The sequence below is a fragment of the Saccopteryx bilineata genome, chromosome 3 (assembly GCF_036850765.1).
Source record: "Saccopteryx bilineata isolate mSacBil1 chromosome 3, mSacBil1_pri_phased_curated, whole genome shotgun sequence".
Taxonomy (NCBI): Eukaryota; Metazoa; Chordata; class Mammalia; order Chiroptera; family Emballonuridae; genus Saccopteryx; species Saccopteryx bilineata.
Window position 1 is genome coordinate 160,625,180 of NC_089492.1, and position 15,963 is coordinate 160,641,142.

Here is a 15,963-nt window from a genome sequence, read left to right on the forward strand (position 1 = left end):
CCCATTAGCAAGGGTGTGGGGAAGCAGGCTTTTTAGACACTCTTGGGAGAATGTATATATGTACAACATTTTTAGATGACAATTTGGCAGTATTAAAATTTTTAATGCACCTTGTATTTAATCCATAAATATTACAGCTCGAAAAATATCTTGGGAATATATTTACACAATTATGCAAGGTTATATGTATATGAAGATTTTTATTATAGTATTGGTTAAAACAGGAACAAACAAAACAACCTTGAGTGGTCCTTCATTGGAGAATTAAGTAAGTAAATTATGGTGCATCTGTATAATAGAGTATTGTGCAAGCTATTAAAAAGCATGTGCTGCCCTGGCCGGTTGGCTCAGCGGTGGAGCGTCAGCCTGGCGTGCGGGGGACCCGGGTTCGATTCCCGGCCAGGGCACATAGGAGAAGCGCCCATTTGCTTCTCCACCCCCACCCCCTTCCTTCCTCTCTGTCTCTCTCTTCCCCTCCCGCAGCAAAGGCTCCATTGGAGCAGGGATGGCCCGGGCGCTGGGGATGGTTCCTTGGCCTCTGCCCCAGGCGCTAGAGTGGCTCTGGTCTCGGCAGAGCGGCCCCCCCCCCAGGGGCAGAGCATCCGCCCCCTGGTGGGCGTGCCGGGTGGATCCCGGTAGGGCGCATGCGGGAGTCTGTCTCACTGTCTCTCCCCGTTTCCAGCTTCCGAGAAGTACAAAAAAAGAAAAAATAAATAAATAAAAAGCATGTGCTGATAAATTAAGTTACTGAATAAATATTAAAACAGACTAAAAAGATGTTAAGAACAGCTAACCAGCTTGGGCCCAAGGTTGGCTTGAGCAAGGGGTTACTCGGTCTGCTTGCTCGGTCTGCTGTAGCTCCCCGGTCAAGACACATATGAGAAATCAATGAACAACCAGGTGCCGCAAGGAAGAATTGATGCTTCTCATCTTTCTCCCTTCCTGTCTGTCTGTCCCTATCTATCCCTCTCTCTGATTCTGTCTCTGAAAAAAAAAAAAAAGTACCTGTATAAGCTTTGGTGCCAGATATAGCCCAGGTTGCATCCTAGCCTTGGGCAAGTTACTTAACTGTTATCTGTTTTGTTAGCTATAAAATTACGATGAGACAAAATTGCATTATAATGCTTATTTAATAACTTTCATTTAATAAATGCTAAGTAGATGTTGGCTATAAAAAAAAAAAAGAACAGCTAAGCACAGAATAGTATGATCTCATTTGTGTTTTTAAGGATATATGGAATATTATAAATTTTATATGCATGATTTCTTCTAAAACAACATAACAACTAACATTTATTGAATAATTACTATGTGCCAGTTCTGTTCTGAGTATTTTGCACACTCTTATTCATTTAACACCCACAATTACTCTATGAGGTAGGTACTGTTATTTTCCTTATAGACAGATAAGGAAACCAAATCCAAGATGATAAATAATTTCCTCAAGGTCACACAGACAGTCAAGTGAAGAAAAAAAAGTTATCTTTAGGGAATAAAATAAGAACTTGGAGATAATAGAGTGATTTTTACTTTTATTATATGCCCGTTATTTGAAATTTCTTCAGTCTGCATATATCTTTATTATAATAATAGTTTACTTCAATTTCATGAACAGTACAGTTTATACTTACTCTTTTGCAGTTACACCCTCAGATTACCAGCCTCCTGGTTTTAAGGAAGGTGATTGTGAAGGAGTGATATTTGAAGGGGAGCCTATGTACTTAAACGTGGGAGAAGTCCCAACACCCTTTCACACCTTGAAAGTAAAAGTAACTACTGAGAAAGAACGAATTGAAAATATTGATTCAAGTATATTATTTCCAAAACAATTAAAAACACCATTCCAAAAAATTCTTATGGACAAAGATGATCCAGAGGATGAACAGGAACATTATATATCTGTAAGTATATTTAAAGAAACATAAAATACAGTAGTAATAAATGTTTGTCTCAGTGGGGACTTTAATAGCTCTTGTTAATATTTGTATAAATACTGTATCAGAATCATAAACTCAAGATTGGAAGAGACCTTAAAGAAGGTATAGGCTTGTTTTAAAGGATAAATTATAAAAATACCAACTTCCTCAAAATGTGTGATAGTTCTAAGAATTCTTATATCTTATTGTTTGAGGACACTGAATGAGACATTCACACAATAAGCTGCCATTTTTATAGCTCTTGAATTTTCATACAGATGTTTTCATATACTCTGAATATCTCCCAACACAGTTTATTTATTTATTTATTTTTTAGCAGGGCAGAGGACAGACAGGAAGGTAGAGAGATGAGAAGCATCAATTCTTTATTGTAGCTCCTTAGTTGTTCATTGATTGCTTTCTCATATGTGCCTTGATGGGAGGGGGAGGGGCTCTAGCTGAGCCAGTGACTCCTTGCTTTAGCCAGTGACCTTGGATTCAAGTCAGCGACCTTAGGCTTAAGCCAGCGACCATGGGGTCATATTTATGATCCCATGCTCGAGCTGGCGACCCCATGGTCTAGCTGGTGAGCTCACACTCAAGCCAGCAACCTTGGGGTTTTGAATCTGGGTCCTCAGCATTGCAAGCCAACGCACTATCCATTGCACCAGCACCTGATCAAGCCCAACTCAGTTTAAAACTTCAAAAAGTTTTAAAATTTTTTATCTTCATGCAAACAACATTATTCTCAGAAATTTAAAAGTGCAACTATTTTGAATGAAGCAGGGAATGATCCTAGAGCCCCACCACTCACCATCTGACCTCCCCTCATAATGTAGTCCTCTGAGAAAAACCTTTGGTCTGGAGAATAGCTTGAAAACACTTACCTCTGGAACCCATTTTACAACACCCCTACAAGCTCTGCTTGAATTTCTTCAGGGCCTGGAAAGTCACTGAAGCAGCCTGGAGTTCCCAGAAGGAAGAAAAACTATCTTATTGTTGCCCTCCTGTACCTCTGCACTTAGAATTACAAGTGTACGTTCTCAGTATTAGTTGAATGAATGGATGAATATAAGTATAAAAAAGCTTTTGTTGGGGGCCCAAGTCCTTCTGATCAAGGCCCAAAGGGGGGAAAAAAAAGCTTTTGTTGTTGCATCACTCCTAGAAAATCTTTCATCATTAACATGATTGTTCTTTAATGTCATCTTTGTTGTTTCCTCTTGTCTCATTTTATTCTAAATCACAACCACAATACTTACATATAGAGACTGACTATTCTGATTTTTTGTGTGTGTGTGTGTGTGACAGAGACAGAGAGAGACAGAGAGAGGGACAGATAGGGATAGACAGGAAGGGAGAGAGATGAGAAGCATCAATTCTTCATTGAGGCACCTTAGTTGTTCATTTATTGCTTTCTCATATGTGCCTTGACCAGGGGTTGGGGGCTAGCTACAGCAGACTGAGTGATCCCTTGCTCAAGCCAACTACCTTGGCCTCAAGCTGGTGAGCCTTGCTCAAACCAGATGAGCCCACACTCAAGCTGGCGACCTCGGGGTTTCGAACCTGGGTCCTCCACGTCCTAGTCCAGTGATCTATTCACTGGGCCACCACCTGGTGAGGCACCACATTCTTAAGTATAGAAAATTTTATTTTTGACCATTACAGTCAAAGAAGAAATATTTTTCCTAAAACTCTAAAATCCCAGTCTTGCTTTATAAACAAGTATGTCTGGGATTTATGTAGTATTCTTTAAAATATTTAAAGCTCTTTGATGTATGTCACAAAAGGAATAATAATTATAGACATTAATCCTGTTGCTATTTCTACCATAAGTAATCTCTGAAGAGTTTGGGGGCATATTCAGAGTATATGCTAAATAACATCTGTGTGGAAATTCCAGAGCTATAGAAGCAGCAGCACTTCTGTATGTGAACATGTCTAATTTAGTGCCCTCAAACAACAGTAAGATCTAAGAGTTCATAGAACCAAACATTTTGAGAAAGTTGCATGTTTTTTTGTGTGTGTGACAGAGTGTGGGCGGTGGGGGAAGAGACAGACAGGGACTGACAGGCAGGAAGGGAGAGAGATGAGAAGCATCAATTCTTTGTTGCAGCATCTTAGTTCATTGATTGCTTTCTCATATGTGCCTTGACAGGGGGATGGGGGGCTGCAGGAGAGCGAGTGACCCCTTGCTCAAGCCAGCGACCATAGGGTCATGTCTATGATCTCATGTTCAAGTCAGCGACCCAGTGCTCAAGCCGGATGAGCCTGCACTCAAGCCGGTGACCTCGGGTTTCAAACCTGGGTCCTCTGCATCCCAGTCCGATGTTCTATCCACTGCATCACTGCTTGGTCAGGCAAAAGTTGTATGTTTTTATCATTTGTCCTTAAAGCAACCCTGCAAAATAGTGTTTTATACTTTGTCTAGATAAATAAATTGCCTTGATATAGTAATTATAAGACCACTTTATTTCTAGCAAGTGTAAGGTTTACATAAGAAAACAAATTTGTACACAAATACTTCTACTAAGTTGTTTTAGTTTCTTTTTGAAATGTGTCCTTTTTCTTTATGTAATTATGTAGGATGATTTTGACATTGAAATGAAAATGGAAGAGCAAAAAAAAGACCTTGGATTTTCTGAACTTGGAGGTATGAAGTTAATGAAAATGTAGATTAATGCACTTCCGATTCAATTTTGTCCTATTTTAACTTTTTTTTTTTTTTCAGAACCAAGTTTAGATTGTCAGGAAGATGAAATTATGAGATCAAAAGAAAGTCCAGATCTTTCAATTTCTCATTCTCAGGTATAAACTTGATAGTTCCCTCTCACTTTTAACTTGTGAAGTTGTTTTTTCAAAAGACTGTTGCTTAGATGCTCTTTAGTTATTGCTCAGATTTTCCTAAAAATTAAGTATTAAGGATGCTCATTAACAAAGTCTGGGAATTATATGTTGAAAGTTGTAAGTGTATTTTTGGTGGATTTGTTTAGGAATCTAAATACTATCCATAGATTCTCAATATTTTAAAGCTAGATTCTTAAGCAATTATTATCCACTACCCTTTGTATTTACAAATGGAATATATAATAGGCCTGACCTGTGGTGGCGCAGTGGGATAAAGCGTCGACCTGGAACACTGAGGTCGCCGGTTCGAAACCTTGGGCTTGCCTGGTCAAGGCACATATGGGAGTTGATGCTTCCTGCTCCTCCCCCTTCTCTCTCTCTCTCTGTCTCTCTCTCTCACTCCTCTCTCTCTAAAAAAAAATCAATAAATAAAATATTTAAAAAAAAACAAAAACAAAAACAAATGGAATATATAATAAATTTTTGTTGCCTTTGAACAGGACATGTTTAATTTTGTTTTCCATTTACAGTAATATCTAGAAGCAATATTTAGATAAAATGTACTTGAAGATGGTACTAATGATAGTCCTCTTTTGTGCAGCCCTTTTCGCCAAGAGGAGTGGACTAAAGTTTTTATCTTCTAGAAGAGTAGTGCCTGGTAATGATTATTTGAGACTATCTTAGCTAAGTGAATGGTCAGTTGTAGACAGTGTCAGTTTTACTGTCTTTATTTTTGTGCTTTTTCCTGCAGTAAGAACCAACTCTAAATTACTGGTTTCATTACCTCAATACACAAAACCCTAAATTTTATGTGATTGAATTTTAAACCCTATTATTATGTTATGAGAAACTTTAATTATGTTGTTTTTATGTAATTATTTTCTAGGTTGAGCAGTTAGTCAGTAAAACATCTGAACTTGATATGTCTGAAAGCAAAACAAGAAGTGGCAAAATCTTTCAGAATAAAATGGTAAGTGTCTTTTTAGATTTACTTTCTATTTTATCCTTATAATGTTTTCCCATTGTGACTTTATTTTGCTAATGAACACTATTTATTGGACCAGTATTTAGTAGGCACCTATTATGTGTCGGGTACTTTACTAGGTGCTGGGAATATAACATAAGTAATACACAGTTCTTGTTTTTAGCTAAAATTTTAGTAATTGTAGGTGAAGAAGCAGTGATAGAGGGCCATGATAGCAGTCTGAATAGGCAGTGTAGAGGCACAAAGGAAAGAATGGTTAATTTTATTGAAGATACATTAGAGAGGGAAATCCAGGAAAGGCTTTGAGATGTAGCACCATTATCTAGACCACTTGAAAATAGATTATCTTGTTAATAAGACATTAAAAATAAATGTTTTGTATATATCTTGCATAAAATGAATCTCATGTTATTAAGCAAAATACCAAACACTGGCCCTGGCCAGTTAGCTCAGTTAAGAACGTTATCCTGAAACAACAAGGTTTCAGGTTCAATCCCCGGTCAGGGCATATACAGGAAGCAACATGTGAGTGTACAACTGAGTGGAACAACAAATGAATGCTTCCTTTCCCCTTCCCCTCTCTCTCCCTTTTTCTCTCTATCTCTCTGAAAATAAAAGAGAAAATTAGTCCCTGGCCAAATAACTTGGTTGGAGCATCGCCCTGGAGTATGGAGGTTACCAGTTTGATTCCCCAATCAGGGTACATAGAAGAGCAGCTTCATGTTCCTGTCTCTCCTTGCCTCTCTCAAAAACAACAAAAAAACCCCACAAACATTGCTTTATTTTAGTTTTTGGTGTGAATTATACTAAATAGAAATTTGTACTATATTTCTTTTTTCAGTTTTTTTAAAAATCATTTTTTATTTCTCAGCCCTGGCCAGTTGGCTTAGTGGCAGAGCACTGGCCTGGCATGTGGAAGTCCCAGGTTTGATTCCTGGTCAGGGCACACAGGAGAAATACCCACCTGCTTCTACACCTGTCCCCCCTCTTACTTCTCCCCCCCTCCTTCTTCTCCTCCTTCTCCTCCTCCTCTCCTGCAACCATGGCTCAATTGGAGCGAATTGACCCTGGGTGCTGAAAGGATGGCTCCATGGCCTCTGCCTCAGACGCTAAAAAATGGCTCCAATTGCAGTGGAAAAAGGGCCCCAGATGTGCAGAGGCATCACCCCCTAGTCACTAGGTACATAGGAGTCTGTCTCTGCCTCCTCTCCTCTCACTAAATTTTTTTAAATCATTTTTTATTTCTCAATAATAATTGACATACTATATATGTTATAATTTTGTAATAGTATAAATATATATATACACTAAGGAAGTTATCATTGAAAAGTACATTTCAAGCATCAGAAAATTTGTATGTCCTTTTAGAGAATAGTATGATAGCTAATAATTTGTCATCATTCAATATTCATTTTAAAAACTGAATATATGACTGGCCTTTGGTGGCGCAGTGGATAGAGCATTGACCTAGAACACTGAGGTTGCCAGTTTGAAACCCTGGGCTTGCCTGGTAAAGGCACATGAGAAGCAGTCAACGAACAACTAAAATGAAGCAATTATGAGTTGAAACTTCTCGTTTCCTGTCCCCCCTTCTCTCTGTAAAAAAAAAAAATTCTCTAAGTAAAATCTAAAAGAAACAAAACAATATATGGCATTATTCACAATAGCCAAAAGGTGGAAAAAACCTAAATGTCTATCAACAGGTGAATGAATAAACAAAATGTGGTATATCTATACAAAAGAATATTATTCAGCTATAAAAACGAATGAAGTATCAGTACATGCTACAACTTGAATGAACCTTGAAAACATTATGCTAAGTAAAAGAAGCCAGTCACAAAAGACCGCATATTATATGAGTCCCTTCACATGAAGGTTCAGAATAGATATTTCTATAGAGACTTCTTTTTAGAGTGATGAAAATGTTCTAAAATTGACTGTGATGATGGTTGTACAGCTCTGTGAATATTACTTTAAAATCTCTGAATTATAGCCCTGGCCAGGTAGTTCAGTGGATAGAGTGTCATCTGGCACACCTAGGTCTTGGGTTTGATACCCAATCAGGGCACATAGGAGAAGCAACCAATGAGGGTACAACTAAATGGAACATTGAGTTGATGCTTCTCTCTTTCCCTCCATCCCCCTTTCTCAAATCAATGAAAAAAAACTTTTTAATTAAAAAAGAAAAGAAAAATCATTGAATTGTACACTTTTTAAGTAGGTGAATTGCATGGTATCTAAACTACATCCCAGTAAAACTATTTTTTAAAAACGTCATATAGTTATTTGTGGTTAAAAATCAAGTGTTGGTTGTTCTTTCATAAATAACCAATTAGTAATTATTCTCTTTTTGGAGGCTAATGGAAATCAACCAGTAAAATCTGCTAAAGAAAATCAAAAGAGATGTCAGCTCGAATATGGGAAAACAGTAAGTCTTAGTATAATATATAGGTTGAATAAAATGGCAAGTATCAAAATATCATTATTATGGATTAAATTTAGATGACAGCTCACTTGGAGTCCTGGGGTCACTGATTCGAAGACCCAGGCATACTTGGTCAAGGCACATCCAGGAAGCAACTACTACAAGTTGATACTTCTCATACCTCCTCCACCCCCACTTTCTCCCGCTCCTTTCTCTCCTCTCTCTAAGATCATAAGTATAGTGACCCTGGCCCTGGCTAGATAGCTTCATTGGTTAGTGCGTCATCCCGAAATGCAAAGATTGTGGATTTGATCCTCAGGGCACATACAGGAACAGATAAATGTTTCTGCTTCTCTTTCTCTCTACTTTCCTCTCTCTAAAATTAATCAATAAATTAAAATATAAATAGCCTGACCAAGTGGATAGACACACAGTGGATAGAGCATCGACCTGAGAGGCTGAGGACCCAAATTCCAAACCCAAAGTTGTCAGATTGACAACGGTTCATCCAGCTTGAACATGGATTTACCAGCTTGCTGGCTTAAGCATGGGATCATGACATGATCTAGTGGTCACTGGCTTGAGCCCAAAGGTCACTGGCTTGAAGCTCAAGGTTACTGGTTTGAGCCAATGATCACTGGCTTGAGCAAGGGGTCACTAGCTTGGCTGGAGCCTCCCAGTCAAGGCACATATGAGAAAACAATCAATGGACAACTAAAGTGCCACAACTACAGTTGATGCTTCACATCTCTCCCTTTCTGTCTGTCTCTCTGACAATAAATAAATAAATAAATAAATAAATAAATAAATAAATAAAAATTGTCCCTGGATTTACCTCAGAACTCTGTTTTTTGTTTGTTTGTTTCTTTACAGATCCTTTTTTTTTTTTTTTTTTAATTTTTTTACAGGGACAGAGAGAGAGTCAGAGAGAGGGATAGATAGGGACAGACAGACAGGAACGGAGAGAGATGAGAAGCATCAATCATCAGTTTTTCGTTGCAACACTGTAGTTCATTGATTGCTTTCTCATATGTGCCATGACCGCGGGCCTTCAGCAGACTGAGTAACCCCCTGCTCGAGCCAGTGACCTTGGGTCCATGCTAGTGAGCTTTTTGCTCAAGCCAGATGAGCCTGCGCTCAAGCTGGCAACCCCGCGGTCTCGAACGTGGGTCCTTCCGCATCGCAGTCCGATGCTCTATCCACTGCGCCACCGCCTGGTCAGGCTGTTTGTTTCTTTAATAAGGGAGAGGCAGGGAGGAAGATGGACTCCTGCATGTGCCCCAACCAGGATCCATTCGGCAAGCCCCCTACCTGGCAGTGCTCTCTGCCCATCTGGGGCCATGGCTTTGTCGTTTGGCAACCAAGCTGTTTTAGCGCCTGATGCAAGGATATGGAGCCATTCTCACTGCCTGGAGCCAACTTGCTCGAACCAATTGAGCCATGGCTGCGGGAGGAGAAGAGAGAGAGAGAGAAGCAGGTGGCATGGAGAAGCAGATGACCACTTCTCCTGTGTGCCCTGACCAGAAATCAAACCCAGGACTTCTACACACTGGGCTGACACTACTGCTGAACTAACTTTCAGGGCCTCAGAGCTCTGTTTTAAATATATTTATATTTGGTTCTAAAAATGTGATTTAAAAATAAGATTCACTGTTGGTTTATTATTATTTTTGTGTGTGACAGAAAGGGACAGATAGGGACAGACAGACAGGAAGGGAGAGAGATGAGAAGCATAAATTCTTCGTTATGGCACCTTAGTTGCTCATAGACAGTTTTCTCATATGTGCAGCCAGGGGGCTCCAGCAGTGCAAGTGACCCCTTGCTCAGGCTAGTGACCTTAGGCTCAGGCTGGTGACCTCAGGATTTCAAACCTGGGTCCTCCATGTCCCAGTCCTACACTCTATCCACTGAGCCACCACCGGGCAGGCTATTAATTTTTTTTCATGTAAATATAAGGTCTACCGGAAAGTTCTGTTCGTTTTTGGAATAAAACAAAATACAAATTTTTCTTACCGTCAATAAACTTTATTAAATAATATAATTGCCATTATTATTAATGATTTCTTGCCAGCGTGAGGGCAATTTGTATATCCGTATATCCCATTTTTGAAAAATGTTTTATCTTTTTTTTTTTTTACAGAGGCAGAGATAGACAGGGACAGACAGACAGGAACAGAGAGAGATGAGAAGCATCAATCATCAGTTTCTCGTTGCGCGTTGCGACTTCTTAGTTGTTCATTGATTGCTTTCTCACATGTGCCTTGACCGTGGGCCTTCAGCAGACTGAGTAACCCCTTGCTGGAGCCAGCGACCTTGGGTCCAAGCTGGCGAGCTCTTTGCTCAAGCCAGATGAGCCCGCGCGTGACCTCGGAGTCTCGAACCTGGGTACTTCCGCATCCCAGTCCGACGCTCTATCCACTGCGCCACCGCCTGGTCAGGCGAAAAATGTTTTATCTTTTGATCCGAAAAATTGAACCAGTGCTTGTTTGCTATCTTCTTCATTTTTGAATTTTTTGCCCTTCAAAAAATTTTGTAAGGACAAAAACAAGTGATAGTCGGTATTATCCCTTCACCAAACACTTTCAATAAATTTCTACATGCTTCTGTAGCATTTCTTCCTTGTTGAAATTCATAAAAATTACAGTGGTGTAAATGAACTTTATCAGTAGCCATGGGTACACACTATCGCTTCACACATAAGACTAACGTGAATCAACTTTGTTTTAGTTAATTTGCTACGTCAGTATGTATACATTAAGTCAGGGGTCCCCAAACTTTTTACACAGGGGGCCAGTTCACTGTCCCTCAGACTGTTGGAGGGCCGGACTATAAAAAAAACTATGAACAAATCCCTATGCACATTGCACATACCTTATTTTAAAGTAAAAAAACAAAACGGGAACAAATACAATATTTAAAATAAAGAACAAGTAAATTTAAATCAACAAACTGACCAGTATTTCAATGGGAACTAGAGGCCTGCTTCTGGCTAATGAGATGGTCAATGTGCTCCTCTCACTGACCACCAGTGAAAGAGGTGCCCCTTCTGGAAGTGCGGCGGGCCGGGTAAATGGCCTCAGGGGGCCGCATACGGCCGGCGGGCCGTAGTTTGGGGACCCCTGCATTAAGTGATTAAAATAGAGAGGCACACATGCGCCAAATAAATGTGCTTACGTGTCGAAACTTGTGATAGAAACAGACAGAACTTTCTGGTAGACCTTATATTTAATGTAGGATTACATGAATGATTTAAAGTAGTTGGAGAAATTTATAAAATAAAAGTCAGTATCAGGAAAATATCAGTGGAATGAGAAAATGAGAGTACAAGAATATTCAGGCCATTTTATTTATTAAAGAAGTAAAATTGGGCCACAAATTTGATCTGAGCTTTCTAGAGATCAAAACTAAAGTAGGGCCCTGGCTGGATAGCTCAGTTGATTAGAGCATCGTCCTGAAGTACAGAGGTTGCCAGTTTGATCCCCAGTCAGGGCACATACAGGAACAGATGTTCCTATCTCTTCTGCTTTCTTCTCTCTAAAGTCAATAAAATAAAAATTAAAAAGAAAACTAAAGTAGAAATAGATGAGTTACCAAATCCACATTTCTAAAAATTATAGCATTTCCTTTTACTACTAAGGAGAAAAAAATCTTTCTTACCCTAAAACCTATAATAGCTATTCTATATCTGCAATCTGATTTTACTAAATCAGATAATGTATTTGTCATTTCTGAGATAAATATACTTTTCAACTAGGATTTTTATTAGTAGTAGATTAAAATTAGATAACTTAAAACTATTTTTAAAAATCAAATGTTAAACAGGTAATCTCAAAAAATATAGTTGGTTGTTCTCATCAGGTAGCTCAGTTGGTTAGAACATCATTCCAATATGCCAAGGTTGTGGGTTCAATCCCTTGGTCAGGGCTCATTCAGGAATCAACCAATGAATGCATAGATAGGTGAGACAAATCAATGTCTCTCTCTCTCTCTCTTTTTCTCTTCTCCTTCCTCTCTCTCTAAAGTCAATTTAAAAAAAAGGAAGAGCCCTGGCTGGATAGCTCTATTGGTTAGAGCATCATCCCAAAGTGCAGAGGTTGCCAGTTCAATTCCCGGTCAGGGCACAGACAAGAACAGATTGATGTTCCTGTCTCTCGCTCTCTCCCTCTCTCCCTTCCTCTATCTAAAATCAATAAAATAAGCCCTTTATAAAGAGAGAGAGAGAGAGAGAGCCTGACCAGGTGGTGGTGCAGTGGATAGAACACCGGCTTGGGGCTCAGAGGACCCAGGTTCGAAACCCTGAGGTCACTGTCTTGAGTGCAGGCTCATCCAGCTTGAGCACGGGCTCATCTGCTTGAGCACAGGGTCCCTGGCTTGAGCATGGGATCATGGACATGACCCCATGGTTGCTGGCTTGAGCCCAAAGGTCTCTGGCTTGAGTCCAAGGTCCCTGGCTTGAGCAAGGGGTCACTGGCTCAGCTGGAGCCACCCAGGTCAAGGCACATAGGAGAAAGCAATCAATGAACAACTTAAGGTGCTACAACAAAGAATTAATACTTCTCATCTCTCTCCCTTCCTGTCTCTTTCTCTCTCTCTCTCTCTCTGTCTTTGTCTCTCTTGCTAAAATAAATAAAATCTGGGGAATTATTTTAAATAAATATAGATAGATGGCTAATATTACTATAAATTACATATCTTAAGAAAGGGATGGAATAAGTTGACTTTAGACTCTTTAATTTTTCCCAATAAAAGAAGCCTAGCTTTTTTTCCTGCAAAATCATAATTTAATTTGTATCCTTAGTAAGTTTCTTCCAGAAAAGTAGAAGTTCAATAGTTAAGGGAATCTTTTTTTTTATTATTCAGTGAGAGGAGGGGAGGCAGAAAAACAGACTCCCACTGTGCCCCAACAGGGTCCATATGGCAAGCCTATTAGGGGGCTATGCTCTGCCCTGCTGGGGCTTTGCTCTGTTGCTCAGCAACCAAGCTTTTCTTAGCGCCTGAGGTGGAGGCCATGGAGCCATCCTCAGGACCCAGGGCCAACTTGCTCCAATCAAACCATGGCTGAAGGAGGGAGATGGGAAGAGAGATGAAGTGAGAGGGGAGGGGTAGAGAAGCAGATGGGCACTTTTCCTGTGTGCCCTGACCAGGAATCGAACCAAGGACATCCACATGCCAGGCCAGCACTCTACCATTGAGCCAACCAGCCAGGGCCTAAGGGAATCTTCTTAGGAATTTTCCTAATTTATCCTCTCATTCTTTCAGAAGTGTGCATTGAATATCTACTATCTATTGGGCATTGCTAAGTACTAGGAATACAAAAATAAAACATGATTTAAATCTTACATTGTGCTGAGATAGAATGTTTCTCTATGTGCAGCACATTTTATAATCTTTTTACCCCACCAATTCCCCCAAAATATTTTACTATTTTGAGGGCATAATGTTAACTGTACTCCAACAACCCTAGTGAAGACTTGATGCTTGCAAGTATATACTGTCAGCAGCTATCAGAAGATTTAAATGTGTCAATAATAAAATTTACCCTACCTTTAAAGAACTAAGGTAACCTATGTTAGTAGAAAATAGTTATACTAGGTATAATTTTTTTTTTTTTTGTATTTTTCTGAAGCTAGAAACGGGGAGAGACAGACAGACTCCCGCATGCGCCCGACCGGGATCCACCCGGCACGCCCACCAGGGGGCAACGCTCTGCCCACCAGGGGGCGATGCTCTGCCTCTCTGGGGCATCGCTCTGTTGCGACCAGAGCCACTCTAGCGCCTGGGGCAGAGGCCGAGGAGCCATCCCCAGCGCCCTGGTCATCTTTGCTCCAGTGAAGCCTCAGCTGCAGGAGGGGAAGAGAGAGACAGAGAGGAAGAAGAGGGGGAGGGGTGGAGAGCAGATGGGCGCTTCTCCTGTGTGCCCTGGCCGGGAATCGAACCCGGGACTTCTGCACGCCAGGCCAACGCTCTACCACTGAGCCAACCGGCCAGGGCCTACTAGGTATAATTTTTTAAAAAGAAGAGAGAAACCTCAGAGACATGAAAAGATATAAGACATTTAAACTGGAAAATACCTATTCTTAGTAGCTCTTTTCTTTTGACAGGTTCTTCATCACTTTGATTCTGCTAGTGAAGGGTCAGTGCCAAAAAGAAGAAAGTTTAGTGAACCAAAGGAGCATATATAAAGATAATTTTTCTTCTGCATGCTTGCAAAGTTCATCTCAACATTTAAAGTACACTATATTACTATTATAAGGTTTGTCTTACCTCTGAAAATTTATATGTAGTCTTAAGCAGCTAGTACACTAGAATGAATTCTTAGCTATCATATTGTGATTCTTAAACCGAAGACAAATCCAAGAGAAATTTTGAATAAAACCAAAAGTACTAATGCCATAATTAATTGTTTATTATCTACTCAATATTGATCTATCTTCCATTTCGATGGACACTTCCTTTAAGCATACGTGAATTTTTAAGGTCCTCTAAAGCCCTTTTGGAAACGTTTATTTTGGTATTATATTTTGGAAAGAATTCACTCTTTATGTTAAAACTATACCATTTAACTGGCTGTGTTTGCAATCGTGTTATTAAAACATTGTTCTTCAGTACTTTGATATAGTGTATTAGCATGATAATATATACTGTACAATTAAACACTGATGCTTTATCTTCTTTTAAAATATTTTGTACCACAGGACAAAATGATGACTGACTTTTAAAATCTGGCATTTTGTGGAGCATAAATAAAATATTGTTCAGTATCAACTCTTTCCTGGCTTCCAATTTTATACAATTAGCAGAAAATGTTTTGAGATCCTTTCGGTAGATGTTACTTTGCAAGAATTGAACACACTTCATAGAAATTTTGATTGGTGGTGTGGAAGATACTGTACCTTTAGTGAGAAACCTGGGACCTGGCTCCAGCCTCGACCATTTCCTTAGCTTTAGGAAAGTAAGACTTAAAACTTGGTCTGCTTACCTCTTACAGTTTCAGCATTCAGAGGCTCCAGCCTCTTACAGATTCTAAAAACACATTATTCATAGGTTTGCTAGTAACAAGCACTAATAGTGAATATTGGTATGTGTGCAATGGTAAAAATGCACTCATCCTGTTTAATGTAAACCAAATAAACGTCCACAAACAGACCCCACATCAGGTTTTTCTGGAACAGGTCGAAAACAACCAACTTTTAAATGTTTATTAGTAGCTTTATTATCCCAATACATCTCACTGAATTGTCCCAGTGTAACCTTGTACAGAAACATACCTGCTACTCTTAGATTGACCAACAGAAACGTCTGTATATCGGCCCCTGGAGCTAGCTTGCTGAACGCTTAGATTGGCGGGTTTGATGGCAAGATTGGGAGCGAAGTCCTCTTAATTCTCTTCTACCAAGGTTCCTTCATTGGATCGACCAGCTGTCAGGTTAAACCCAAACCTGCCTCTTTTTGGTGGTGTTTGTCTGGTTCGCAACACAATAGCCTGGGGAGAGCCTCCCCTCGTAAGCTCCGATTGGAGGGACTCAATCATAGCGGTTTCTGATTGGTCCAATGAAGAAACACCAAGGTAGGTTGCCAAGTGATCCTGAGGAAGCTGATGTGTTATTTCTTCTCTGCAGCGAAGGATCAGGAAGTTTTTGCTGTCTCCGTGGCAGAGAAGTTTCTCACCTACTAGGACGGGGGTGGGGGACCGGGTAGGGGACAGGTGTTCTGATAAAGTAGAGCGCAAGCTGCAGCCTTGGGCCGGTCGTAACCCAGGAGTAACGTCAGGTAAGCAACCGGAGAAAGAGATT

The 15,963-nt window shown here is 39.9% G+C and overlaps 2 protein-coding genes and 1 long non-coding RNA gene across 3 annotated transcripts in view; 2 read left to right on the top strand and 1 right to left on the bottom strand.

Annotated features, from left to right (window-relative positions):
- Positions 1-14,352, top strand: part of HORMAD1 (HORMA domain containing 1) — a 34,971-nt gene extending 20,619 nt beyond the window's left edge. The window contains exons 10-15 of the mRNA XM_066264878.1: positions 1,642-1,901; positions 4,500-4,566; positions 4,645-4,721; positions 5,647-5,730; positions 8,102-8,173; positions 14,272-14,352. Of these exons, the coding sequence (XP_066120975.1) occupies positions 1,642-1,901; positions 4,500-4,566; positions 4,645-4,721; positions 5,647-5,730; positions 8,102-8,173; positions 14,272-14,352 (641 nt within the window). The remainder of the gene's footprint in view (positions 1-1,641; positions 1,902-4,499; positions 4,567-4,644; positions 4,722-5,646; positions 5,731-8,101; positions 8,174-14,271) is intronic.
- Positions 11,511-15,622, bottom strand: LOC136328898 (uncharacterized). The gene is made up of 3 exons (XR_010730106.1): positions 15,439-15,622; positions 14,242-14,293; positions 11,511-11,704 (listed from the first exon to the last, which is right to left on the bottom strand). It is a non-coding gene; the product is annotated as an uncharacterized lncRNA (long non-coding RNA).
- Positions 15,623-15,765: 143 nt separating this feature from the next.
- GOLPH3L (golgi phosphoprotein 3 like) overlaps positions 15,766-15,963 on the top strand; it is a 54,525-nt gene continuing 54,327 nt past the window's right edge. The window contains exon 1 of the mRNA XM_066268029.1: positions 15,766-15,940. The gene's annotated coding sequence lies outside the window, so the exon portion shown is untranslated. The remainder of the gene's footprint in view (positions 15,941-15,963) is intronic.